This window comes from Populus euphratica, unplaced genomic scaffold (genome assembly GCF_000495115.2).
Source record: "Populus euphratica unplaced genomic scaffold, PopEup_1.0 scaffold529.1, whole genome shotgun sequence".
In the NCBI taxonomy this organism is placed as follows: Eukaryota; Viridiplantae; Streptophyta; class Magnoliopsida; order Malpighiales; family Salicaceae; genus Populus; species Populus euphratica.
In genome coordinates this window covers 26,975-52,165 of record NW_011500399.1, presented here as the reverse complement: position 1 = coordinate 52,165, position 25,191 = coordinate 26,975, and the positions used below count along the sequence as shown (strand labels likewise).

The 25,191-nt window shown below is 31.2% G+C and overlaps 4 protein-coding genes across 11 annotated transcripts in view; 1 reads left to right on the top strand and 3 right to left on the bottom strand.

Annotated features, from left to right (window-relative positions):
- Window positions 1-2,553, top strand: part of LOC105114412 (ABC transporter B family member 27-like) — an 8,228-nt gene extending 5,675 nt beyond the window's left edge. Inside the window, exons 12-17 of the mRNA XM_011010948.1 lie at window positions 258-333; window positions 755-820; window positions 1,009-1,116; window positions 1,592-1,699; window positions 1,799-1,996; window positions 2,168-2,553. Coding sequence (XP_011009250.1) covers window positions 258-333; window positions 755-820; window positions 1,009-1,116; window positions 1,592-1,699; window positions 1,799-1,996; window positions 2,168-2,371 — 760 coding nt within the window. The 3' untranslated portion in view covers window positions 2,372-2,553. The remainder of the gene's footprint in view (window positions 1-257; window positions 334-754; window positions 821-1,008; window positions 1,117-1,591; window positions 1,700-1,798; window positions 1,997-2,167) is intronic.
- Window positions 2,554-2,689: 136 nt separating this feature from the next.
- On the bottom strand, window positions 2,690-6,333 carry LOC105114410 (eukaryotic translation initiation factor 3 subunit M-like). Of its 2 annotated transcripts, none has more exons than XM_011010946.1 (10): window positions 6,123-6,333; window positions 5,771-5,901; window positions 5,246-5,384; window positions 4,955-5,167; window positions 4,692-4,830; window positions 3,943-4,093; window positions 3,712-3,821; window positions 3,534-3,631; window positions 3,307-3,376; window positions 2,690-3,042 (listed from the first exon to the last, which is right to left on the bottom strand). In XM_011010946.1, exons 1-10 carry the CDS (start codon window positions 6,218-6,220, stop codon window positions 2,953-2,955), a joined length of 1,239 nt encoding a protein of 412 aa, XP_011009248.1. In that variant the 5' UTR covers window positions 6,221-6,333; the 3' UTR covers window positions 2,690-2,952. The 2 variants fall into 2 exon arrangements, with proteins under 2 accessions (XP_011009248.1, XP_011009247.1); XM_011010945.1 differs by having other exon boundaries at window positions 5,771-5,906; window positions 6,128-6,333.
- A 2,134-nt stretch (window positions 6,334-8,467) lies between these two features.
- Window positions 8,468-10,680, bottom strand: LOC105114409 (protein SPIRAL1-like 1). 4 transcript variants are annotated; one of them, XM_011010942.1, is made up of 4 exons: window positions 10,568-10,680; window positions 9,573-9,614; window positions 9,224-9,506; window positions 8,468-8,782 (listed from the first exon to the last, which is right to left on the bottom strand). In XM_011010942.1, exons 3-4 carry the CDS (start codon window positions 9,464-9,466, stop codon window positions 8,702-8,704), a joined length of 324 nt encoding a protein of 107 aa, XP_011009244.1. In that variant the 5' UTR covers window positions 9,467-9,506; window positions 9,573-9,614; window positions 10,568-10,680; the 3' UTR covers window positions 8,468-8,701. The 4 variants fall into 4 exon arrangements, with proteins under 4 accessions (XP_011009244.1, XP_011009243.1, XP_011009246.1 ...); XM_011010941.1 differs by lacking the exon at window positions 9,573-9,614 and having other exon boundaries at window positions 10,568-10,678; XM_011010944.1 differs by lacking the exon at window positions 9,573-9,614 and having other exon boundaries at window positions 10,574-10,678.
- A 6,048-nt stretch (window positions 10,681-16,728) lies between these two features.
- Window positions 16,729-22,593, bottom strand: LOC105114408 (putative methylesterase 11, chloroplastic). 4 transcript variants are annotated; one of them, XR_840125.1, is made up of 6 exons: window positions 21,947-22,593; window positions 20,453-20,689; window positions 19,639-19,785; window positions 19,216-19,347; window positions 17,611-18,458; window positions 16,729-17,216 (listed from the first exon to the last, which is right to left on the bottom strand). XR_840125.1 is itself a non-coding variant. In XM_011010938.1 (5 exons), exons 1-5 carry the CDS (start codon window positions 22,310-22,312, stop codon window positions 18,189-18,191), a joined length of 1,152 nt encoding a protein of 383 aa, XP_011009240.1. In that variant the 5' UTR covers window positions 22,313-22,593; the 3' UTR covers window positions 17,463-18,188. The 4 variants fall into 4 exon arrangements, 2 of the variants coding, with proteins under 2 accessions (XP_011009240.1, XP_011009242.1); XR_840126.1 differs by having other exon boundaries at window positions 16,729-16,967; XM_011010938.1 differs by lacking the exon at window positions 16,729-17,216 and having other exon boundaries at window positions 17,463-18,458.
- Window positions 22,594-25,191: the final 2,598 nt, after the last annotated feature.

Below are 25,191 nucleotides of genomic sequence, written 5' to 3'. Positions count from 1 at the left end.
TTACAGAAATCCACCCCCCCCCCCCCCCCACCCACCCACACACAAAAGTTAAAAAAAAAAAAAAACACTATCTTAAAATCTGTTTTACTATTGACTCTCTATGAACCAATTTTGCAGAGACATAAAAATTTTATTTCACAAGGGGTCCCAAATTAGATTTGTTTTCTTTTTGTTGGAAAGTATTCCAACCTAATATCTGTATTCTTTTGTCCATCAAGATTCTATCCTCTGTTGAAACTTTATGGCTTTTTGAGCAGTGATCTGGATGGAGATGTAGAATTAAATGATGTCTGGTTTGCTTATCCTTCTCGTCCAAGTCACATGGTACTTAAGGTAAATGCTTTTCTTAATCACAGTTAGAGGTATTTAACTATGATAATTTTCTAGACAAAAATGAACTTATCTTGCTCAAAATTTCTTTTATTTTTCATCCTCGCTTTGCTAGAATCAACTGCATTGACCCCCCTCCTCCTGGACTGGCCATGCAGACTAAGACTTTAGGCTCTGCTAGTTCCCTGGTAGAACATGAAAGACCAAGAGTAATATAAAATGAAATGCAGGGCATAAGACTTCAGTTTGGCTCTGTTTCATTACCTCGCCAAGAAAGCTGAAGAACTAAATAGATTTACACGTAGGTGGTCTGACTGACTGACAAATGACAACCACTTTGACCGTAGTATCTCAAAAGCACCACAAAGCTGAAGCACTTTTTTCATTTTTGAACTTAAATGACCTCATGTTCTTCAAACTGCAGGGTATAACATTGAAGCTGAGTCCAGGCTCAAAAGTTGCCCTTGTTGGTCCAAGTGGTGGAGGCAAGGTAACATTAATATCATTCCTCAATTTTTTAAAGTTTATTTCCCCACTTTTTTCTTTCATGGCAGGCATATAGCTCTTGGCATCATCTTGCCTTAAGAATGAGCACGTCAATGGAAACCAACTCTCATTACATGCTATGGTCTTTCTGTCTTCTATTTATTTGTTTATTTTCTTTGTTTTCTTTTGCAGACCACAATAGCAAACTTAATTGAAAGGTTCTATGATCCTCTCAAGGGACAGATTTTGTTAAATGGGGTTCCATTAGTTGAAATATCACACGAGTATCTTCACAGAAAGGTATTCTCTTTATATGTCATGGTCATTTCTGTTCATAGACTATCATAACAGGTCACGCAAGCATAAAAGATTTGACAATGGACATGGTTATGTTGTTGAACCTGTACAAATCTTTTATGAGGTGCTGGATAGTTGATTTTATCTCCCTAACAAAAGCTTTTCTTGCATCATCACCATTTCCTCTTTGATCTTCATGTATTCTGGTAAAATAAGATTTTAATCAGCATCTCAGCTCACAATTGTGGCCATTGGCATTTACTCTTTGATCTACTAGCATCGTTATTATGAACTGAATCACGATTTGATCTACTAGCATCCCAATCATTGTAATGAAGTGCTTTACTCTCTCTCACAGACACTCACACAGTACAGTCATACAGACTTGATCATAGGTTTCCTGGTCAAAAATTTGATTGAGTTGAATATCCTCAGATTTCTTAATAACCAAGCTTTTTATTTTTTTTGTGTGATGAAGGTCAGCATAGTGAGCCAGGAGCCAGTTCTCTTCAACTGTTCTATTGAAGAGAATATTGCCTATGGATACAATGGAAAAGCTAGTGTTGCTGATATAGAAAATGTAGCTGTATGTGTATAGTCATCCTTTCATTTTTATCCAAAAGCCATCTATAGAAGTTTTTGTTTGCAGCATACATACATTTCTTATGAAGTGATGACACTGCAGAAAATGGCCAATGCCCATGACTTCATAGATGCATTCCCTGAAAAGTATCAAACAGTAGTAGGCGAACGTGGGTTGAGGTTGTCGGGAGGCCAGAAGCAAAGAGTAGCGATTGCCAGAGCGCTATTGATGAATCCAAGAGTTCTGTTACTGGATGAAGCCACTAGTGCTCTGGATGCTGAAAGTGAATACCTTGTTCAGGTGAGATTGGCATTTCCAAACATAGTACAGATCTGAAACTTTCTCAAACAAAATATTAATACAACAGCAAATAAAAATGGGCAGGAATTTTGAATTTGATGCCCATTCAATGACAATTCTGTATCTTTTTGCACCTGGTTAACCAACAATAAATTCTTTTGTGTTGGATAGGATGCCATGGATTCTCTGATGCAGGGCAGGACCGTCCTTGTCATTGCACACAGGCTTTCAACTGTCAAAAGTGCAGATACCGTAGCTGTCATTTCTGACGGTCAGATAGCAGAAAGCGGCACCCATGAAGAACTTCTCAACATGGATGGTATTTACACTGCGCTGGTCAGGAGGCAACTACAAGGACCCAGCACCGCACTCTAGTTTTTGGTAGGCAACAGAATGCTTTGAACCAATGTCGCACATCTGGAAGCTTGCCGTTTTGTCCTACATTTTCCTATCCATGGAGTTTTCTTGTTAATTCCATGCCCCTTTTATTGTGCAATGTTTTTATGGAAGAAAATAAATCCTGGCAACTTTATCAATATAACTCACATCAGCAGCTTGTTAAAAGGCGAGGAGTTATGATTTCTAAATCACGGCTGGAGCCTTCAGCTGTAGAATCCAAACATAAAAAGAAATTTGACCCAGTCATGCGATTCGCTTTTTTTTAACACACACTTGCCATTCTTGAAGACATGCATTGCTCAAGCATTCATGATAGTGAAACAAAAGTTGTCACAAGAAGGAAAGTAGACATTGAATTTGTACATGATACATCCAGTCCATCCATAAACTACCTGGCAAGGTAAATGTTAAAACAACTAAAGTGCTCATCTCTCAAAATTCCAAATACACTATCAATTTTCAACTGAAGTAAATGGCAAACAAAAGTAGAGTATTCCAGCCCACAACAGATTCAGATCCATCTCCAGTTAGAGATTGACCTTTTAACTAAATGACCCCTAACGAATCATCATTCCCTGCACTGCCTGTGAACCATCTTCAGTGATCTTGCTAGCTTGGATGGTGTTGATGACACTCTCAATATTACCCTGGAAAACATGCAACTTCAATGTTAAAGTCCAGTCACAATGAAACTAGCAAAAAAGGAAGGGAAATGTTTGACTTTAATAAAATTTCCTTCGCTTTCCTAGGACCAGCCAGCATTGGACTTTCTATTTTGCTGGGAAACAGTACAGCAGCTCTTCCTTTGAAAACATTTCAATGTAAAATTTTGATCCTCAGAAACAATACAGAACGCATATTCCAGATGGTAAATGCAAAAACTAAACAAGATTGATTCTAGGAATTCTCACCCTCCATGTACCAAGCTTTGTCCTTAGTGCCTGCCACTGTCGCATCCCAAATACATGCTCAGTACAAGAACTGCACATCACATCCATATTAGATTCTAAAGTAACTCACTTTTGGAAGCCATTGTGAAATTCTAAGCACTGGAGTCCTTGTATAATGAAAAGGGCACAAAGACATGTTCCTCTGTGTGTGTGTGTGTGTTGGGGGGGTGGGGAGACAGAGAGAGTACCTCACAAGCACAACTTCATTCAACTGGTCCATTTTACAGTCAATTAACTTGGTAGTTAATGCCTTGACTACCCATAATTCCACCTCATCATTATCAATCTGCAAGGACGCTCCAAACAATCTGATTAAAATAAAGACAATGACAAGCCTAGTAAAAGCAGAATGGTGAGCCAATTTACCCGAAGAGTATCTTTGATGAGGGCATATGGAATTCGACCAGATTCATGTGATGCAAGATCCACCAAAGACATCAACCGCATCTTCGCTATACAATCTTCATGAACAAGACCTATAACAAAGAACAAACATGAATAAACAAGATACTCTTAATGTTAGACACATGAAACTTTGAAGAAATATCAGTTCATCTAACAGCCAGTGACTTGGATTAACAAGTCCAATAGTAATACCATAGCTTTTCAGTAGAGCAGAATTCGCAGCTTGAAACTCCAAATAAGCATCCAGTCTTTCAGTCAGGAAGATCTTTAGTAGCTGATATACCAATGCATATTTAGCATCCTTTTCCAATTGCCTTACAGCAGACATATCTAGAAGATCACACTGCAGCATATAATTGAACAAATTAATATCTCAACACCAAACTAGATAAAAGCCAGGAAAAAAGAATCTTACACAAACTGAAAAAAATGAATTGATGCAAAAACAACTAGCCATTACTAGGGGAAACAAACAACACTCATAGCTTGATATATCAGAAGTACATGGTGTAGAAGCAATAAAATCATTCATAACGTAAGCTGACCGCAGGGGTAGTAAAGACAAAAAAAAATGCCTAGATATAGAAATCTGAAGTACAACCAGCATTTTTATTCTATTTCGAATTCCGAGTCAAGAATTCCACAATCCCTTTACATTACAATTGCATTAACATAATTGAAGATAATTTCTATCATTTCAGAACAAGTTTAACCATTTTAAGAACATAACAGAAATTACAATAGCCAAAATAGCCAGTGTCCAGACATGGTTAAAAAAGGATTAAACTGTTATGTAAGCTCCCAAAAAAGACTAGGATGATTTGCCTTTTATGGCTGTAATTAATGTATTATCTTCAGATTGAGATTATCAGGACAGCCTATGAGATTCCTTTTCATGCTTTAAGATAGCTCCCAAATAGATCATCAAAATTCAGTAATACCTGAAACATGTCAGGTGCCTTGACAAATTCAATAATTGTACGCGCAGCTTCCTCCTTGGCTTCACCCATTTTATATGTGTCCTCGTCGGAGAAAGTTGCTAAATACTTGGTCAAGAATTTGAAAGAATCCTTTGCAGAGCTGGAAGAACAATAGAAAAGTAACACATTTTCTGAATACAACTAAAGAAGAAAAATGCACGTTGGAACTTGAATAGATGAAAAGGTAAGTTCACTTTCATTTGTTAAATCTCTTCCTGTTATACCTCTTACTATCTTTTAGTGCATTAGCAACACTGAGAAAAAGCTCTCTCTGATCTTGGACTTCAAGATTCCATTCTTTCAAGAAGTTATCAATCTTTTTGAAAGAAGGAATGACATGTTCAGTGACTTTTCCACTCACGGCCAAATTTAGGGCCTTCATGAAAACATAGAACCGGCAGTATGCATTATCCAGTAGGTTGTACAGATTGAACAAGCTGGTAAAAGAGGCAGGTATAAGATAGTGACTTCAAAATAAAATATAAACTGTAATGAATATCATCATGTCATATTACATCTTTAGGCGCAATGCAGGCTTGTCACTTGGTTGTTGAATAATTTTTGAGCATATAAGTTTTGCCATCTCAAGTTCTTCATCTGGACTTCTAGACTTGGTGACGAGATTGCAAATGACAGTGAAGATACACTCAAGATCTAGGGAAGAAGACAAAAATTGACACACTAGCTTATGTTAGAACTATGATACGTATCTCTAAGAATAAAAATGCAGGTTACAATATCTCTACCCATTTCATTATTGCTGTCTAAATAAAACACCCAGCTCGTATTTTGTTAGCATAAGCACTTTCGATGATCAAATAAACATCCCTAATGACCTCCTTTAGATGCCGAGATAAAAAAAAAATCTAATGAAAACCCTCCTCTGCTCCCCTACCATAACATGAACAGCATGCTGAAAGTAATAAAAACTGCAATCTCGTTGCATCTAATTCATATATTACACATTCACTAAACATTTTGCGTTAACTAACACCTTTTTTATCAACAAAAACTTAATTTTCGATGTGGAAAAAGAGTACCTTTCTCAGAGACCTTGGAATTTGAGAAAACAATGTCAGCAGAAGTTAACATTAAAGACGTCAAATCCAACCACCTATCCATCACCATACATTCCTGCGCTTCCACACACAGCCTACTCACTTGTTGCTCCATAACCTACCATACCAACCAATCCGACCGCGAAACGCAATTAAATATACATATTCAACAATTTTAAATAAATCAGCCAAAAGAATATTTTCCATTAGGAATTCAAAAAAATAAAAAAACGAATTCAAAAAGGATTATACAGTGAGAGAATTTAAATAAAAGATTATATTTTACAAAATAAGATTTATAGATTAAGAAGACGTTTAATAAAAGAAAAAAAATGATACCTCGGGACCGGCGTCGGACCAGGAGAGTTCGGAGGTGAAACGGACGACGGAGAGGGCTGGATCCTCTTCGGAGGTGGGGACGACGGTTGTCATTGTGGTTCTGCGGATTAACCTCTGTTCTTCTGCAACGTCTTTTTTGGTCGCCGAGAGAGAGAGTGAAAAACCCTAATTTCAAAAAAAAAAATGATCCTGTGTGGATGGGGGCAGTGGTGTATATGTAATTTCCTTTTTATTTTGTTTATTTTATCTTTTTATATTTTAGCAATGCGGTTAAATCATGTTTTTGAAAAAAGATTAATTATTTTTAAATTATTTTAATAGGTTAATGTAATTAATTATTTTTAAATTATATTTTTAAATTATTTTAATAGGTTAATGTAAAATATAAATTAAAAAAATTATTTTTAAAGCATTTGAAAATAAAATAAAAACTTTTAAAAACAATCTTACCCTCTCAGACCAGCCTTTCTAAATTATACAATCATATAAAAAAAGATTATTTAATTAGTTAAATTGTTTAATTAGTTATTAACACGTCAGACAATAAGAGTTAAGAGACTGCGATATGGGTTTCAACTAAGGAAGATTAAGTAATAATTAGGTTCAAACTTGAGAGTTTTATATCGTCGAGTTTTTCTAATTTTTTTCTTTTAAAAAAAAGTATTTTCTTAGAGAAAAATGCATTTCCAATAATATAAAAGATTAAAGAATTATGAATTATAATTAAAGCAAGAAATTAAGGTAATTTATATCCACGAGTTTTCACCAGGTACAATAAGGTTTTTTAATTGGAAACATAAGTTTAAGTATAATTAAAACAAGAAATTAAGGTAATTTATATGATTCTTTGGATAAAAATGGGTTCCGTCACAAGTAGCATATGATATCAGCTTAATTTAAGTGTAAAGCTCCGTTTGATTGTAAAAAAATAGTTTTTTTTTAATGAATTCTAAAAAATAAATTATTTTTTAATATTTGGTATTATAATAAAAAATAAATTGAAAAATATTTTTCAGTATTTTGTTAGATTTTAAAAAATAAATTAAAAAATAATTTATTAATATTTTATTTTTTTAAGTTTATTAAAATAATAAGAAACAGGTCTTACAAATCAAAAAATTAAATGAGAATAAAATTGAAAAAAATATAATTTTATAAATGATCTCAAATAAAATAAATAATAATCAAAATAATAAAAATTATTTCTAAAAAATTAAAAAATAAAGAAATTAAAATTTTATAATAAACTCAATTTTTTTTTTTTTAGGTATTCTTAATAAATATGAGCTTGAAAGTGGTAGCCTAAACCTAGCTTTCAAAAAACATGGGCTCAAGGATAGAGCCTGAGCCTACGCACCAGAAATATAGGCCAAGCAAGTGTACTGAGTATCCGTCTAGTGTATGCATGCATTGCACTTAAAGAATACCCAATGCATCCTCGTGAGTTATTATACTTGAGCCTAATATGTTTGAGCTCAATCAATGTACTCAAATTTACTTTCATTTTTAAAGGTGCCCCAGCCCAATACTTGCCACAAAATTTTTCTCACACTTTATACAAATCTCTCAATATTTTATAATAATCTAATATTTATTATTTTAGATAAAATACAACTTAAAATATCATAAAAATAAAATTATATTTTAATCTTTTTTTTATAAAAAGAAAAGATTCATAGGTTTGTAAATACATAATAAATCCTTTAAGTTAAAAGTTTACAATCTTTTTATTCTTATTATTTTTAGCATATATATTTTTAGAATTTCTCTCTAAAATATCATTGTATTTTTTCTATATAAAATTCTTAATTTTACTACTAGAGAATTCTCACCCTCATAAAAAAAGACCTAACAATTATTTAGTTTATTAGCCATCACCTATTACTACCATAGTTACTAGTCACCTCTCTTACTAGAGATCACTTGCTATCACATATTAATGTTTTATATTTTTCATATCAATCATCAAATAACTTGATTATAAAAAATAAATCAAATTATTTGAATTAATATATTAATTAATTATTCAATTTATTTCTAGATATCTTTAACAGTACGAGTTCATTAGGCTTGTTAGAATATTGGTCTAAGAAGTTTACTAAGAACATATTAGCAATGTTGCCGGGCAGAGACAATAGAGACATTGAAATTGTGTAATTACTTGATAAACCATTAACGAACTGATGTTTAATTAGAACCAGATGAGAGTTACATCCTATTGCAGAATCAGGGAACAGTTCTTCATGAGCATGGATTATTAAGTCGTTCCTAGATTCTAAATCTTTTCACAGCTTATGCTTCTTCAATTTGAACAGGGGCTTAGAACACAGAAGAGTTTCCTTACAGAAGCAAATAACTGGAGGTACCATTCATGCATAAATTACAGAATGAAGAACGCAATACCTTCTTGCGTTTGATTATACATCCATAGCTTAGTGTGTTCCATCACAATTACTAACATCATGGCAACACATTACGTTGCACAATGATTAAGCCCATAGTTTCTGGAAAGAGATATTAAGCATCCTAAACGACAATTATATGTGCTGAACAATAGACAGCGGATAGAGCAAGTCAGTTCCCACCACCGCCAAACAGGTAGCCCAAGGAAGATCCACCACCAGGGGCAGCATGAACCTTGGTGGATGGTCGATCCTGCACATATATAGCAAAGCCATTCAGAAATCATTACCTCAATAATAAGATTACATGATGCAGCATGGAAAATTCAGAAATAGAATTACGTGGCCAATCAACTCAGCCATCTCTCATCTATAATCTACTGATGAAAAACTATAAAGCATATTAGCAGAAACACCCTCAAAGTTCTATCAAGGAAAAGTATTTCGGGAACATGTAAATTTGTTTCCTTTGACAAGGAAAAATAAGCCTGATGAGTCCCCGGAAAGCCTAGGTTCCATCTCATGAGTGGAATGGAACACCCTCAAGGTGTTGACATGCCATATATATAGAGACAAGCCTTGCTGTTTTTTTTTTTTTTGCATTTTAGTTTCAGTCATCAAAATAGAAGAAATCACATGATGTGATTAAACTCACTAAGCAGCCTTTAGACCATGAACTTACTGAGGACATTACCGTGATAAAGTTGCCACAGTTCTGTCCATCTGCCCGGTAGTAATTGTTCGTAAGATTTCCATGAATTCCAGCTGGAGTCTGCTTATCAATTGGCGGGGAAGCAGAAGCAGGCTTCGGAGAAGGGCTAATGCTCGCTGAGTTTCCCACATTCTTAGCAACAGGAGAGTTGTTAGCAGGCTCCCCATTACCAAATAGGTAGCCCAAAGAACTCTGTCCACCACCAGCACTGACTCCACGACCCATTTCTTCCTATTATTTTCCTTTCTAATACAGAAGCTGGAACCTGTACATAAGATCAATGATGAGATCTAAAACTTCAAAAAGTACCGCAAACACTGAGTTCACATAGAGTAAATTAGTCACCAACATAGCTAGAGTAGATTTTTTGAACCTAAGAACATGGTGACATGAGCGTTAATCTAATTGATTGAGCACCTGGCCATATGATGCCCATAAAGGAAATTTATCTAAGATGGTGCTTTGGCAGCAGTGTCTGTGGTAAACACAAAGCAACATAACTAAAGGTCCAAGACTATTTTCTTCCTTGGTTTCTCTTCAGGTGACAAATATATATCATCAAGAACACAAAAGTTACATGCACATGAACCTTTTCAAAGTTAATGACAAGAATATAGTTTATGCCATACAAGTGAAAAACTCCTAGTCTTCCCACAGATTGCAAACACCTCTGGGGAGGTCTTTCCTTAAAACTGGAAATAGAGCAGCAATTACAAGGCGCACAATTACACATTTGTTTCTAGAAATTGGTCATACGAAGCTATTTTAATTACAAGCTCCAACTTTTCTTTAGCTAATTTCAGCAGTGAAAATCCATCAAATCCCATTTCAGTTTTTGCATTGGATAATAAAACATCCAAAATACAACTAACATTTGACAACAACCACAATGCCCCGTTTCAATCCTATGAAACTCCATAAAAAAGCACAAGATGTTCAAATGAATTCCACAGTTTGAAGATCTCCTAATCAGCTTTGAGATACACACATTTGCAAATAAGACAATAAAAATATATCAGCGGGTGTTGCATTTTTGCACAATGTTAAATCCTCTCCTTTTAACTCCTACATATAATTTTACGGCCTACAAGAAAAACATGATCAGATCCAACATGTTGCATGTTCAAAACATACAAAACACAGATTATGGCAAGGAAATGAAACAAGAACGCTAAAAAATGTTAAGAAAAAAAGACAAAAAAAGGAAATAAATTAGTTTTACAAATAACGAAAATGGCAAACACACCAAAGAGTAACAATGTGCTGTATGCAAGAAATGGATCTGAACGTAAAGTTAACGAACACTGCTCTAATGGAATTGCATACCTTTTCCTTTTCAAGGACAAAACCTGAAGCAAAGCAAGAGGGAAAAAAAGGGATGGGAAACTAGCAAAAGCCAACAAGGTGGTTAAATACAAGATGAGAGAGAGAGAGAGAGAGAGAGAGGGGCGGAAATTTGGTTGGATTATGAATTAAAATAACATAACAATAATAAAATAATAGATCTCTTAATATAGCTCATCCATCTGTTAATAGAAAAATATTTTATTGGATTTTTTCATCAATATAATAAATGTTTTATTGAATAATAACTCTTTCTTTAATATTTAATTTTCTTTATAATTAAGGATTTATAGTTAAATCATGACACAGAAATTTAATAATTTTTTTTCTAATAATATTTTCAATCTTTAATTGATGAATAGTTGTTATTCAAAAATATTTGGTGTACTGAAACATCATAGGAGATAATATTGATAAATAAATTCAATATAAATGTATAAGAATAAATTATACAGCTTGTTTTTTTTTTGGTGAAAACTAATTTTTAAAAAATAAATTTTACTAAATAATTTTTTATTGTTTTAAATTGTTTTAATGTATTAATATATATAAAAAATATTATTTTAATATATTTTAAAAAACAACTACTAATATAATATTTAACATTATAATAAAAAATCATAAATAGTTTGTTTTTCAAAGTACTTTTTATTCACAAATTCTTTAAAATAATATTTTTTATATCAATATATTAAAATAATCTAAAAATATTTAAAAAAATATGAATTTTAAATTTTTTTTTTAAAATATAAAAAAAAATATTTATTGGTATTACAATAGTTGTTGTGGTTATAGTTTGAAAAAAGTTGTTTTATAAAAAATATTTTTGGTTGAGGTTGATTTGATATTTATGTATATTTAGTTAAAATTGTGGTTGAAATTGAGGTTGAACAAAAAAATAATTTAATATGTTTGGTTAATAATGCTTTTGAAATTGAGATTATGAAATAATTTTAAAAATATATATATTAATATTGATGGTTTTTAATTTAATTATTGTAGATTTAATTATTGTTGTTATATCATTAAATAAATAATACTTTACATAAAATATTTTTTATTATTCCATTAAATTATTTACAATTTCATCACGTATGAAATATATTAGACAAAGACTATATTGTTTTTGATTTCTTAAACGTGCGACAATATCAAGTATAATATAATTAGGAATAAAATTAAAATTATGATCAAATTCTGTAAATACTACATTATTAAGCGATCCCTATCTAATTTATATAGTATCATTGAATAATATTAAACACTAGTTTTTTGAATAAAATACATTTAGAAAATTAAAAATATTTTTTATTTTTTATTTTTCTAAATTAAACCAATTCAATACATATTAATCTTTAAACTAGACTCAATCCACCTAGAAACTAATTCAACCAAAACATTACAGCATACTATATTATTCATACTAATTACATTGTTTGCTAATTACTCTCTTTAATAAACAGCGTATTTAGCATGCAGTACGTGAAAAACAGCAATTTTTTGCTTTTATTTCCTTACATTTTGGACGTAAAAATAATATGGGATAACAGTAAATCATAGTTTAAAACGTTAAAACAATATACGGGGAGAATGTTGACTTTGTCGGTTGTTGTTGTCAGCAGGTTATCATCACAAGCCAATGCCGTAAACAGAATTTTGATAACGCTTTCCAAACGCGGGTGTCCAGGTAACATGTGTAATCAAATCAGTTATGGACGCCAAAAATGGTAAATTATCATAAACACAATTTACATTATTAGCCAATTTTACCTCTTCATTCATTTTCTATTTATTGGTGACAAATAACATATTTTTCTGTGATTTATACGTCCTCGTTAATTCACTCCAAAATGAATTTAATATGTTTTTTTAGTGTTAAAATACATATAACAAAATTCATTTAAAAAAAATATCAACAAACCATTTTAATTAAAAAATTTAAATAATTATGTACTGTTTTAAAATATAATTTATATAGTTTTTCAATACTTTACATCTAATGAAAACTTAAAACTTCTATAAACTCATATTATATTATATTTATATTTTTTTTATAGAATGGAATAAAAACATATCATATTATATTATATTATATTTTTTTTATAGAATGGAATAAAAATGGTAAGATTTGAACTCATAACTAATTATTCAATAAAATTCTGATATAATATTAAAAAATTATTTTAATTAAAAAAATTTAAGTTGTTATGTGAGATAATAAAATATAATTTATATAATTCTTAAAAAATTATAATTTAGAGTCATAAAGCTCTATTTTAATGTGTTTTTAGAAGGAATTATTAAAATATAACAAGCAAGTGCACAACATATACAAAACAAATTTTAATTGAATTTCTTAATTATTATTGACAATTTATCATTGTTTATTGAATAAAATTGATAAAATTCAAAGATTGGAAACTTAATTGGAATTGAAATAGTTTTTTAGCATCCATTATGTTTAATTATGTTTAACTGTTTGATTTTATGATTGGATAAGAAATTGTTTGATTTTATATTTTATAAGCATTTTTAATTTTTTTAATTTTTTTAATTTTAAATTTAATATATTTTGATGTTTTTAGATAATTTTAAGTTAATGATAATGTAAAAAATTATTTTAAAAAATAAAAATATTATTTTAATATATTTTTTTTATAAAAAAACACTTTGAAAAATAAATATACTATATTTTTAAATACAATATATTTTTTTTATAAAAAAACACTTTAAAAAATAAATATACTATATTTTTAAATACCCTCTAAATCAAAGAATATTCCATAATGGTTTAATTATGTTTTTAAAGTATTTTTTATTTTAAATTAATATTATTTTCAGTTTTTTTTTTATTTTAATATATTCATGTTAAACATAAATAAATAAATATTTTAATATATTTTTAAATAAAAATATACATTAAAAAAATAGATTTTACCGCTAGCTATTAATGGCCCACGGGACTCACGAGGGATTCTTTTATTAAGCAACAGTCAAGTAATAAATGATTAGAGTCCTATGATGTGGGCACGCATTACACTAGATTCACAATATGGGTACTATATTTTCATGCCACGTGGTAGACACATCGTCATTCATTAAAAATGATGGGGGTACGTACAGCCACTTAGTAAATAAGGGTGCTCGGAAATGTGGTTTGGGTGTACTTAAAAACTTTTAATTTTTTTTATTTAGAATAAATTTTTTATATTTTTAAATTATTTTAATATATTAATATTAAAAATTATTTTTTTATTTTAATATATTTTTTAAATAAAAAATACTTTGAATTATCACTATTACCATAATTTCAAACTTAGCTGTTAATATTATAATTTAAATTGTTGATTTTATATTTATTATCAAAGTTTAATTGAATCTCAATTTAGTTGATATATTAATGTTAAAAAGTAAAAAAACACCAGAGTGTTTTTTTTTTTCAAGAATACATACAAATTATTGGATTATTAAAATTTATAAATAGATCTTATTTTAAGATTATGTTCAGATTCCTTCAATTTTTTGTTAGAGTTTTTTTTTATCATTTTTTTAATGTTTAACATTACTCGAGTTCATAATATAAAACACATAAAAATATGAGTTTAAACTTTAACGATATAAATATAAATGTTGCGACTCATGCTGGTTTTTATTGTCAGATTAGTCAATTATATACTTGAATTATCATATTTTTAATAAATATGTTTTTATTTCATTCATTTATTCAACGAATTAAAATCTAACTTTTGAGAAAAATAATTTAAATACTCATTATTTAGTATTTTAAGTTGCAATTTTTTACATATGGTAATAAAAACTAATTAAGTGAATTATATACTTGAATTATCATCTCCATCTTCTTCCTTTTACTATTATTATTAGTATTATTTAAAAAAAAAACCATCATCTTAATTTAAAAAATAAAATTATAAATCATAAAATTTTTAACAAAAAATAAAGAAAAATTAAAAACAGAAGAATCAAATTGAAATCATTATTATCATTGAAAAAAAAAGTTATTGGCTATAAATTGACCATATTTGAAAGATAGAGAAAATAACAAGAAATAAAATGAAATGAGAAAAACTCATTTTTTTACCATCAAAAGTTAATTACTGCATGCACTATTAGTAGTTTTTTAAATTAAAAAATATTATTGTAAAATTAAATTATGTTACTATCTCTATTAAACTAACAATTAACAAAAAAAATCAAAGCTAAAAAAATCATAATACCTCTTATCTTAAAAAATTAAATATCTTGGATCCCATGATATATATGTAAGTTTGCTATATAAAAAAAAACAAAAATACCTAATTATCCTTACTTGAGATTACTTTTTTTTTAGAACATTTTGGTTATTTTATTATTTTTTAAAACATCAAATATATAAAAATATTCTTAAAAAAATCAATAATAACTAATGTGTCATATTAAAATACCAATATAACCCTAGTTAAAAAGTAAGTATTTTTTGTTGAGATAGATAAAATAATCATTACATTGTAGTGGTGAATAAAAAAATATAAATATAAAAAAAATTTCAGTGATTTTATCTTTAATTTCAGTATTTTTGTTAAATTGATGAATGATAGATATATTCTAAAAAGTTAGTTAGTTTAAAAGAATAAATACACGTCACAGCTTTAATAAGCTATAGTTTTTTACCTTGATATTTTTTACCGGGGCTTGTAAACCCGACCCGAAAACTTGATTTGAATGTCTATAATGCCCTTGTATTAGCAAAGTCGCCAGAGATTATCTTTTAAGTGATTTAATAAGTGTAGATCACGTCCAGGTTGTTTGTTCACGTTTGATGATTCTAACTTTCTGCATTATTTATTTTCTTTATAAAGTCGTTATATTATAGAGAAAATAACAAAGTTTCCCCATTTAATTGCTAAGACTTTTAGAAGAAACAGGTTTATCGCACGTGTTTTTGTTGCGGGATTGTAATTAAATTTTTTAAAACGTAAAAAATATGACTTCTAGATCATTAGATTTTTTTTTTTGGCATTGTTATTAAATTTATTATAATAAATCAAATTTAAAAACATTATGATCCGATTCTTTAATTAACCATGTTAAATTTGTAATTTATTTATATGAATTCTAGAGGGTCAAATTAATTTTTTATTTATTATTAAATAAAATATACAAAAATTAACTTACTGAATGATAAATAATAAAATTCAATAAAAACTTCATACTACATATAATTAAATTATAAAAATGAGCAAAAACACTCTAAATCTACATTTTAATTAATATTTAGTTAATTTATTAAATTAATAACCTAAGTTATGAATTTCATTAAGTTAATTTTATTTTTTATTTTATTATGAGATAAAACACCACATTAAATAATAAAATTTAAAACAACTTTAGAAAAGAGGTAATTTTTTTTTATTTTAATTAATATTTAATCAACCTGCTAAACTCATAATCTTAATTGTGGATTTCTTTAAGATAAATTAATTATTTTATTTTATTATATATTAAAAAATATAAAAATTAATATATTATTAATTAAATATTAAAAAATAAAATTAAAAATAATTAATTAATTAATTTTTTTTAGGGGCGAATGACTTTTGTTTTTTTTTAAAAAAAAAAAATAAACACAATCGACATGTATGTTAACACGTGACCTTTTGTTTGCCCTTACTGCTTCAAATAACTCAGCTAAGACACTACTTTTTTTAAAAATAATATTTAAAATAATATATTAACCTAATTCACTATTTATATAAATAGTGAAACCGACTCCATGCAGATTTGATTTCTTGTTTTGATAAGGACCCAATATGTTTTTATATAATGAAATGAGTTTCTGTTTTAAGCAGGTTCATAATACTAGAAATCAAAAAAGGGCTGTACATGTATTGACCCGAAGAGTAGTCTCATCTGTTGCTTTATGCATTGAATTAACTGGTTTGATTGTTTGAGAAATATTTACGAGCAGAATGAAGATGATGAGAGTACGTAGCCGGCAAAAGATTACCAAATCCATGATGATGGCTTCCTCTTGCATGGTAATCAACTTTGCATGTTCTTCGCTCATCACTGCGAAAGAAAGTGATTAGGGATTATATGCGGTGGTCTTGCTGGACTTTGGAAATCAGAAAATACCATTAATACAGTTGTGAGAGATCCTATTGGCTACAAATGAAGACTTATGCTAGTGAATTTATTTACAACTATTGTTTTTGCCAAACTACCAGGGAACATACAAGTATTCATATGTTCTCTTACAAGTTCTTAAGGTTATTTAGGCGGATTTATGTATGAATTTTGTTCTTGAATTACCCTACATCTGACCAGAATGGATTCCAGCAGAATTGCCCTTCATCTTGATCAAAGTCGACGCAGAAGGAAAGAACTACAAGACAAGAAGAGGGTATCACTCAGAACTTCAATGTCTTATACCAGTATAGATTTCTACCAGAAGCTAACACTATCCAACAGATGAGAGCTGTATTTGGTTTCCAGTTTAGACTCAAGATCGAGCCCTTTCCAAGTAAACAGCACCGACATGGACTGTCTAGCAGATGTGCTGATGCACCATGTTCGTAGAAAGAAACCTCAGAAGTTAGCCTAGGAAGGTAGACTTGCAGTAGCTTCAAAACACCTAGGAGTTTTGGGGAAGACAACCCTCCCCCACTTGAAAGCTCATTATCGAGTTGAAAAACTTTCAATGCTATTACGAAACAAAGAAAATGCCTTCATTGCTTGTTCATTGACATCATGGAACAGTGAAAAAAAGGTATACTCGAGTAACAAGCAAGCTGGAGAAACTTTGGCGCTAAACGCTTTGTGTCACAACCCCTAGACTGAACAATCCATCTCCACGGCTTGAAAAAAGAAAAAAAGAATCTGGGCCACAAGTTTGCTTTTTATTGATATTAATGGTAGGAGGAGAGAGAAAGACTATACGTATAAACTATAGTTTCGTAGCCGAATATGAAAGCGATGTAAGAACAGAATTTTGTCCCTGTAATAGACAAGTGAATCAGAATTATTACCCTCTATTATCCCCACATCATTTGCACCCTGTTCTTTTAAAAACAATACTTCAGGCCCTCAAATTGACATCAGCAGACCTGTTAAATTTTGATCCCATTATAATAAATTGCTCTTTTCCATTAATACGTATGCTGCCATCACTCACCGTTCTATCTTGGATTTTTCACCCAATTCTCTTGTATTCTCCTTTTCCAAACAAGCTTTAACTCAAGCTACCCGTCTACTGAGATTATGAACAAACCCAAGCTACTTGTCTGAAGGTGTTAACATAAGCAATTTAGCAAGTCTAATGACGGACGAGAGCGAAGTACATCATTTCTGTAACACCCCTCCCCCATATAAAAAAAGAAAAAGAAAAGGAAAAGATAAGTGGCAGAAGATGCTAGAAATTTTGTGCGAATAGATGACAATATCTAATGCTATTTGCATGTACATAACCACCCAGAATCCTTTCTTCTAATCAGTGGCAGAGAAGACCGATGAGAGTAGCAATCCTGTACTACTCCATGAAGCTCTATGTAAGAGGATTTTGAGAGAGGGTGTTAAATAATAACCAAAAACTTTCAAGTTGATGGGATCATATCTTCGATATCTCTACCAATAACTTGTGCAGGGCCTGTGGCTTTGAAAAAAAAGGCGAGTGATCAGCACCTTTTAAACGAAATACTTTTTCTGGGGGACTTGAGTTTATCATGCTTTCCTGTAATGTGATAGGTATGGCATTATCTTCAGGAGTCTCTATATAAAACCTCCTCACAGTTCCATACTTCAAGTCAGAAAGACTAAGCTTCTCCAAAACCGGTGCAAAGGGAATTGGTCTAATTGAAACAGATGCCAATGCTACATCCTGAACGAGAAGGCACAAAACAGAAACAGCAGCAGTGAGCAAAAGAAAAGTGATTCAACATACGCACATGCAGATTCAGTGTAAAAGTTTGAAGAGAAGCAAACCAGTGTTTCTCCAAATTCAAATCTTAATCTAAGCCCCACAATCTCTCCAATGAGACTTTCTTAGATCTCCAAAGAGCAGTATGCTCACCACAAAAGTGCTAGCCATGGCCCAGAAAAAAGCATAGTGAACATTTTTTTTTCATCAATGGGGTGTCCTACAACGCTTGATTGCCAAAACAAAATGGCCAAAGTGGGCATTGTAATTAGAGCAGAATCTAGTGCGAGTGCTTGAAATCCACCTTTATTAGTTTCAGCAGGAAGCATCATTTTTTAATACCTATGTAACCAAGTGCACATGATGTTTGATCTACATTAGATCCAACAAGGTTCACATAGAGATATCATAACTATGAAGTGCCAATTTAAGACCCAACAAGATGGTAATGGCAAGCATCTAAAGATGATAATAGAATTTGATACTAGAAACTTCTAGGCAATTTCTTTCATTGTGATGTGCGAACTTTGCATTCTTAGATGAGAATATGTTCAGAAAGTCTAATAAACCAAGCCAAAGCTAATAAGAAGCTCAAATCCAAATTTAGAAAGAAACTAAGTGATTCTAACAAGAACTCCATACTCAATCTCATAGATAGATCTAGAATTCTATGGTGAGGTCTAGCCAGCAATTTAATATGTTACAAGTGCAAACGTACCTTGCCAGGACTTTGATTGAACAACAAATCTCTCAATATTGACTTGTCCAGATTAATGGCAGTTGGAGGATTATTATTCCCATTTGCATACACAAATACTTGTGCCTGCTGCATTAAATCACTCGAACCTGCCTGAAATAATTTTCTAATTTAGTAAGAAGGAATATGTACCAAAATCTAGCAATAACATAAATAAAACCATTTCTAGAAAACCGAGATTGTCAGAGTTACACCTAGTAAAATGCCTTCAGGAATGCACTGACAAACTAAGCTATATCACTAACATGTCAAACTTGCACAACACTCTGTCCAAAGATTAATGGGGGAAAAAAGGTTCATAATGCCGGAACGGAAGTAACTGCCAAACCAATACATAAAACTTGTTCCAAGTTGGAATTACTAGGGATGAAATAACGGGCTCACCACCTTCTGGGAGAACATATCAAGAGTACTTTGTCCATTAGTCAACATTGCCGCCGCAACAAAAATAGCCTTTGAAATTTTATAAGGAAACAACTCCATTGCATATGATATACAAGCACCACCAAAGTCATGGCCCACCAATATTGTCTGCACAAGTCATAACAATAATATTATCTCTCATGAAAAAATGTTCTGCTAGCGTATGTGTAGTTCAAACACAACCAGCAAATAGCTTAAGACTAAAACCTGAAGGCTTGAGTTCAAAAGGAGCATTTACTTATCCAGGCTAAAATGCAACAACGAGTCTGGGGCAATCTTTGCCATCTTTTTTGAAGAATAAAAGTGTATCTTGAGTTGATGGACACTTTCCCTTTTGTAAATAATAAATGCCAGACCTATATGGCTTGGAATTCCAAATGAAATCACAAATACCAATAATTGTAATGTTTTCTTTCATGTTAATTCAATAGCAGGTAAAAGCTGCTAGAAAATCGTATGACACTCGACACCTGAAACTAAGACATGCGGTACCTAAGGTTCCTGAAGAAAGCGAAACTCCATACAGATCTCACTGGTAGAAACATACGTAATTGTCAAGCAACAAAAGGTCACATTTCACAGGCAAGTGAAGAATGCCCCTAGCTTATAAAACATAATTTACGAGTCTGAAGAAAACAGCTAAAGCACATGATATCATTGATCAGGTTTATATTTTTCTGAAACTTAAAAGTGTAGATTTCTCAATCTCAAACTGCAGCACAAAGAGCAGCACACAATAAAAGAAACAGATGAGTGACAAAGAACCAGAAAGAACCTTCTCCCCATCAGCCAGCTTGTCAAGAAAATCAGTAAGAGGCTTCACATATTGAGAAAGACTGGTGATGCCATTTGTATCAAAAGAATGAATGCCAGAGCCAGTTAAGTCCACCGCAGTAACTTTGAAACCACCCTCTTCTAGAAGTGCTATAGTTTTATACCAACACCAGGCACCAAAGCCACCTCCATGGACGAGGACAAAGTGGTTGGTCTCAAGATCATCAAGCTTAATATCCTGTTCAAATAAGAAAATGTTAGGAAAAGAAATAAATAATGAGAGCGATTTAAAGGGGATGGAGAAAACAATCTATCTTCTGATTCAATATACACTTTCGCCACTATTTATTAGATCACATTGTATTATAGTAGTTTCTAGTGGGAACATAATAAATTAAGACAATTTTGTATCTTGCTCATAGTTTTTACCATATAGTACCTATACCCCCATTCACCAATGTTTTAGTGAATATAAGAGTAATACTAGCTGTTCCACCAGAACAGACAAGAAATGCATCTAACTAATAAATTGCGTTAATTACAGAAAAAAGGAAAGAGTTTATCTGCAAGCTTAAGGTTAATTCATATCAATCTGGACAAGCTTAAAAGCCATCATTGAATGGGGCCACTAATGTAATATGAAATAACAACTTCAGAGTCCATCGCAAGTAATAACAGTACTGGAAATTAAAGGTAACTTGCAAAAAGTGAATAGCTCATCCAGTTACCACTCAGTTGACATTAATTCGTTAACAGTCATCATGAAAATGGATTATCACATATAGTGTGCGTCTCAAATTACAGAAGGAAATGAGAACAGTGTGAGATGGTCAGCAATAAATGAAAAATGAAAATAGAAATCTACTCTCTAATAAATCTCCTTCAATTGCTTCCATGATGTACATTTAAGGATTTCATGGCATTTACAAGCACTGCCAAAAGACAGGACAGCAATGGCTTGGGCTTCTAGAACATATATTGCTTCATAATAACTCAACCTAATCAAGTCATTTCCCCAAAAACTTTATGATATGAATGAAAACAAATCTGTCACCAAGAGAACCGAATCCCATTAACAATACATTTTTCTTCTTGATTGTGTTATACGTAACTACAGAGCAAGAAAGAAATATAACCACAAATGACAAATATTAGTAATTTTACCACCTTCATCATCCCCAAAACAAAAGCCAAATATTTAAAACACAACTAACCACACAATTAATAGACTTATAAGCCAATTTAGCCTAAAAACACGACCTTTTCATACCACACATGTACTTAGACATTACAAAATGAAATTAAAACATGATTACCAACTTGACACTAAACAAACAATACATGAAAAAAAATCAATAAGCACCATACAACTCGTATATATCATAAAAAATCATAGCTCCCACAAACACAAGATTCTCAATTCCCATAATTGACAACGTAATCCAACAAAAACCAGATAATTCACTAAAACCAATAAAAACCCAATAAAACAAACCTGGTTAACAAGCTGATGAGGCTGCAATAACGGGTGAGTAAGTGACCGGGCTCGAGAACTAGAGCTCCGAGGCAACTGGGTCTTCTTTGACCCTGAACCGTTCGGGTATCTTAAAGAAACGGAGCGATCAAAAGGAAATGACCCGGAAGCGGAACCGTTTTGTTGCTGGTGCTGCCTAAACAGAATTGCTGCAGCTAAAGCCTGTTCGTGAATCAATTCATCATGGTTGTCTTTACGGGTTGATCGGATCCGGGTCCACCTGTTGCTTGAATTGGGTGCGGTTTGCGGGTTACCCTGTAAACGTTTTGTGGGTTTCTTGGTTTTTACAGGAGTTTTGGGAGAGAAACAAGTGCATAGGTTGCCCATTACACGTTCATGTAGTTAAAGAACGCAAAGAAATGGAAGGGAAAAAAAAAACAAAAAGAAAGAAAGAAACTTGCCAGGTATGTGAATGAAAAGATGTCTATGCGTGGGTTTTAATGCTTAGGCAGAGAGAGTGTGCCGTGATGGCGGCGGGCGGGGGGGCGGCGGTGGTAAAAAGAGAGTTTTTGAGAAGGTTTTATTGAGTGCGAGAAGTTGGTGCCATAGTTGTAATCATGTCAGCTTTATGTCGTCGTGAGTTCTTTCTATGCAACTGTCTGTATCCATGTTTCTACGACGTGTGTGTGTGTGTCGGTGTGTCGAGTATTTATTTTTGGAATAGTATTGTACTGTCGGTGTGTCGGAGTATTTATTTTTGGAATAGTATTGTACTTTTTTTTTTTAACAATAAGATTTTTTTGGATTCTTTTTCAAACTTCCACCTTAGATTATAAAAAATAACGCTTCTTGTATTCACTCTTTGCATCGATTACATCCATGCATTTCTAATTTAAAAAAAAATAAAATCATTTTCATGGCATTCTCTCATAGACTCCAACTTTGTTCTCTTTCGATTATATATATATATATATTACTAGTTTGATTAAAAATATATCATCTACGTCATTATCAAGTATTTTGCAATACCCTACCATGCTAGCTTTTACGTATAAATCTTTAAAAGATATTACTGTATGTAGGTATGTATGCCCTAACGAAATACTGTAGTTCCTTAGTTGAAGTTTGATTTTTAGAGGTATAAGGTTCAAAGCCGACAAAAAGATGTTACAAATTAAGAAAGTAATATAATAAAAAGAATTATGCAAGAATTTATGCAATATTTAATATTTATCCCATACATATCAGATTTTTCCACTAGCTCTCAAATTAAAGTTAAAAAACAAACTTTGACCACGTTAAAGAAAATTCTTTCGATACAATTAAGGAAGCTTCCTTGCAGAGCAGCTTGTTTATCAGATTTATCTGTGCCATTAAATCTGGTATGGTACATTTCGGATGTTACCATTATTGCAAAATGATGGAGCTCTTTTGGCACTTCATTTTCTTAGCCTGCAGTAAGGATTTGATCTGCAGGTAGCTGCCTAAAAGGTTACCATGAAGCTCTTCAATCACATCACAACTGCTTTTGCTTGTTCTTTGCGTGTTTGAATCTTTAAATCTATATATATATATATATATTTGCCTTGGTCCCCCATGACACTTTCAACCTTGAAAGGTGTGGATTTGTAATGGCTTTCATTTATATTTTGCAAGAGTTAGATTAACAGCAAGTAACAATAATTTAATTTTTCATAAGTTCCGTGTAAAGTATCTCCTTGCTCATCTAACACAAATCTTAAAATTAATAATTTTCTTATAATTTAATATCATGATAAAATTATATGATTATTAGCATGAGTTCTATCATATTAAGCACCATCAGGTTACACCATCACAAATAAGTTTGTATCTTGCAAATCCTACATTCTGATAATAGTTTCTTCTTTAAATTAGAAGTATGCTTTCATATTTGATAACCATCTAATAAATTTCCTCTTAAAAAAATTTTAATCAAAAAAAGAAATTTCATTAAAATTAAGAATTTACCTATGAAAAAGATTAATGTGAATTAAGTTTCTAAACCACACTACCTATTGTATACACCACTCAATATGTAGACATGTTACCTAGATAAGTTTCTAAATAAATCCCTCTACTCATCATGATCCCTGCTTCTAATAGTTAATTTAATCGCTCAGTTATGTATGTTATTGAATGATTCAACCAATCAAATGTCAATGATAAAGTTCTCTGCACTACACTACATTTAGAACCCTCACAATTAGGGATGTTGTTTAATTAACAAGTAAAACCGCACTTATATATATATATATGATGTATCCTTAATTTATTCTCCATAAAAAGCATCGAACATCAAGAATTTTCACTTAGTAATATATATTTTTACTCCATGTTTCTATGTGCAATCAAACCCTTGTGATCCAAATGCATTAATGACCAATTATAGTGTCTACTATTATATTAATCTGCTCTCCACAACTAATCAATATTATTTTTTAAAAAATATATATTAAAAGTCTAGATAATGTTTTAAGCATATTGGGTCTGGCAGCCAAGCAAACTCATGAGCCTTGGGTCTGAAAGCAATTTGGGTCTAGAAACCATGTCAAACTCAAGTAAACAACAAATAATGAAAGGATAATTATATACTTTAATTATTAATAGAGAAAAAAACACAAATAATTGACAAATAATGAAAGGATAATTATATACTTTAATTATTAATAGAGAAAAAAACACAAATAATCGATCACTAACGACAATCCAACCATGATATGTATGTACATACTACACCATGTGAAAGAAGGGATGACTGCATATTTAGTGAGACAAATGATAGTCATATTTAGCCACTTGGAAGCGTGTCACGTGTTACCTTAATGCCGTGGACGTCACCCTTTCGGTGAAGTGTATAGAACACACGCCAACAACTTTTCTATTAAAAAAAAATACTATGTGAAAAATACTAAAACATCCCTATGATCCTCTTAATTACATAACATTATGTAATTTCATTATCGCAATCCATAGTAATTCATGTTTAGAGTTACAACATGGGTCTGGTAGTCAACTTGGGTTTAGAAGTCATGTCATATTCAAGTGTCTTGGGTCTGACTAACCATGCTATAGCTAAGGGACTTGAGTCTTGAAGCCATGTCAGATTCAAGCAAACAATAAACAAAGATAGAACAATTATGCACTTTAGTTGTTAGGAGAGAGAAAAGAAAGAAAAAAACATAAACAATCGATCACTAATAGTAATACAACTATGACATGTATACACATGTTGCATCGTGTGGAAG

Excerpts from the sequence above, each read along its gene's own strand:
- LOC105114409 (XM_011010942.1), bottom strand. The coding sequence starts at position 9,466 with ATGGGTCGTGGAGTCAGTGCTGGTGGTGGACAGAGTTCTTTGGGCTAC. Across the intron at positions 8,783-9,223 it reads ACTGTGGCAACTTTATCACG|GATCGACCATCCACCAAGGT; the intron begins GTAATGTCCTCA and ends ATATATGTGCAG.
- LOC105114408 (XM_011010938.1), bottom strand. The coding sequence starts at position 22,312 with ATGGGCAACCTATGCACTTGTTTCTCTCCCAAAACTCCTGTAAAAACC. Across the intron at positions 19,786-20,452 it reads AGCTGGCTGATGGGGAGAAG|ACAATATTGGTGGGCCATGA; the intron begins GTTCTTTCTGGT and ends TGACTTGTGCAG. Across the intron at positions 18,459-19,215 it reads TCAATCAAAGTCCTGGCAAG|GATGTAGCATTGGCATCTGT; the intron begins GTACGTTTGCAC and ends CTTCTCGTTCAG.
- LOC105114410 (XM_011010946.1), bottom strand. The coding sequence starts at position 6,220 with ATGACAACCGTCGTCCCCACCTCCGAAGAGGATCCAGCCCTCTCCGTC. Across the intron at positions 3,632-3,711 it reads TCATCAAAGATACTCTTCGG|ATTGATAATGATGAGGTGGA; the intron begins GTAAATTGGCTC and ends GCGTCCTTGCAG. Across the intron at positions 3,043-3,306 it reads CAAAGCTTGGTACATGGAGG|GGTAATATTGAGAGTGTCAT; the intron begins GTGAGAATTCCT and ends CATGTTTTCCAG.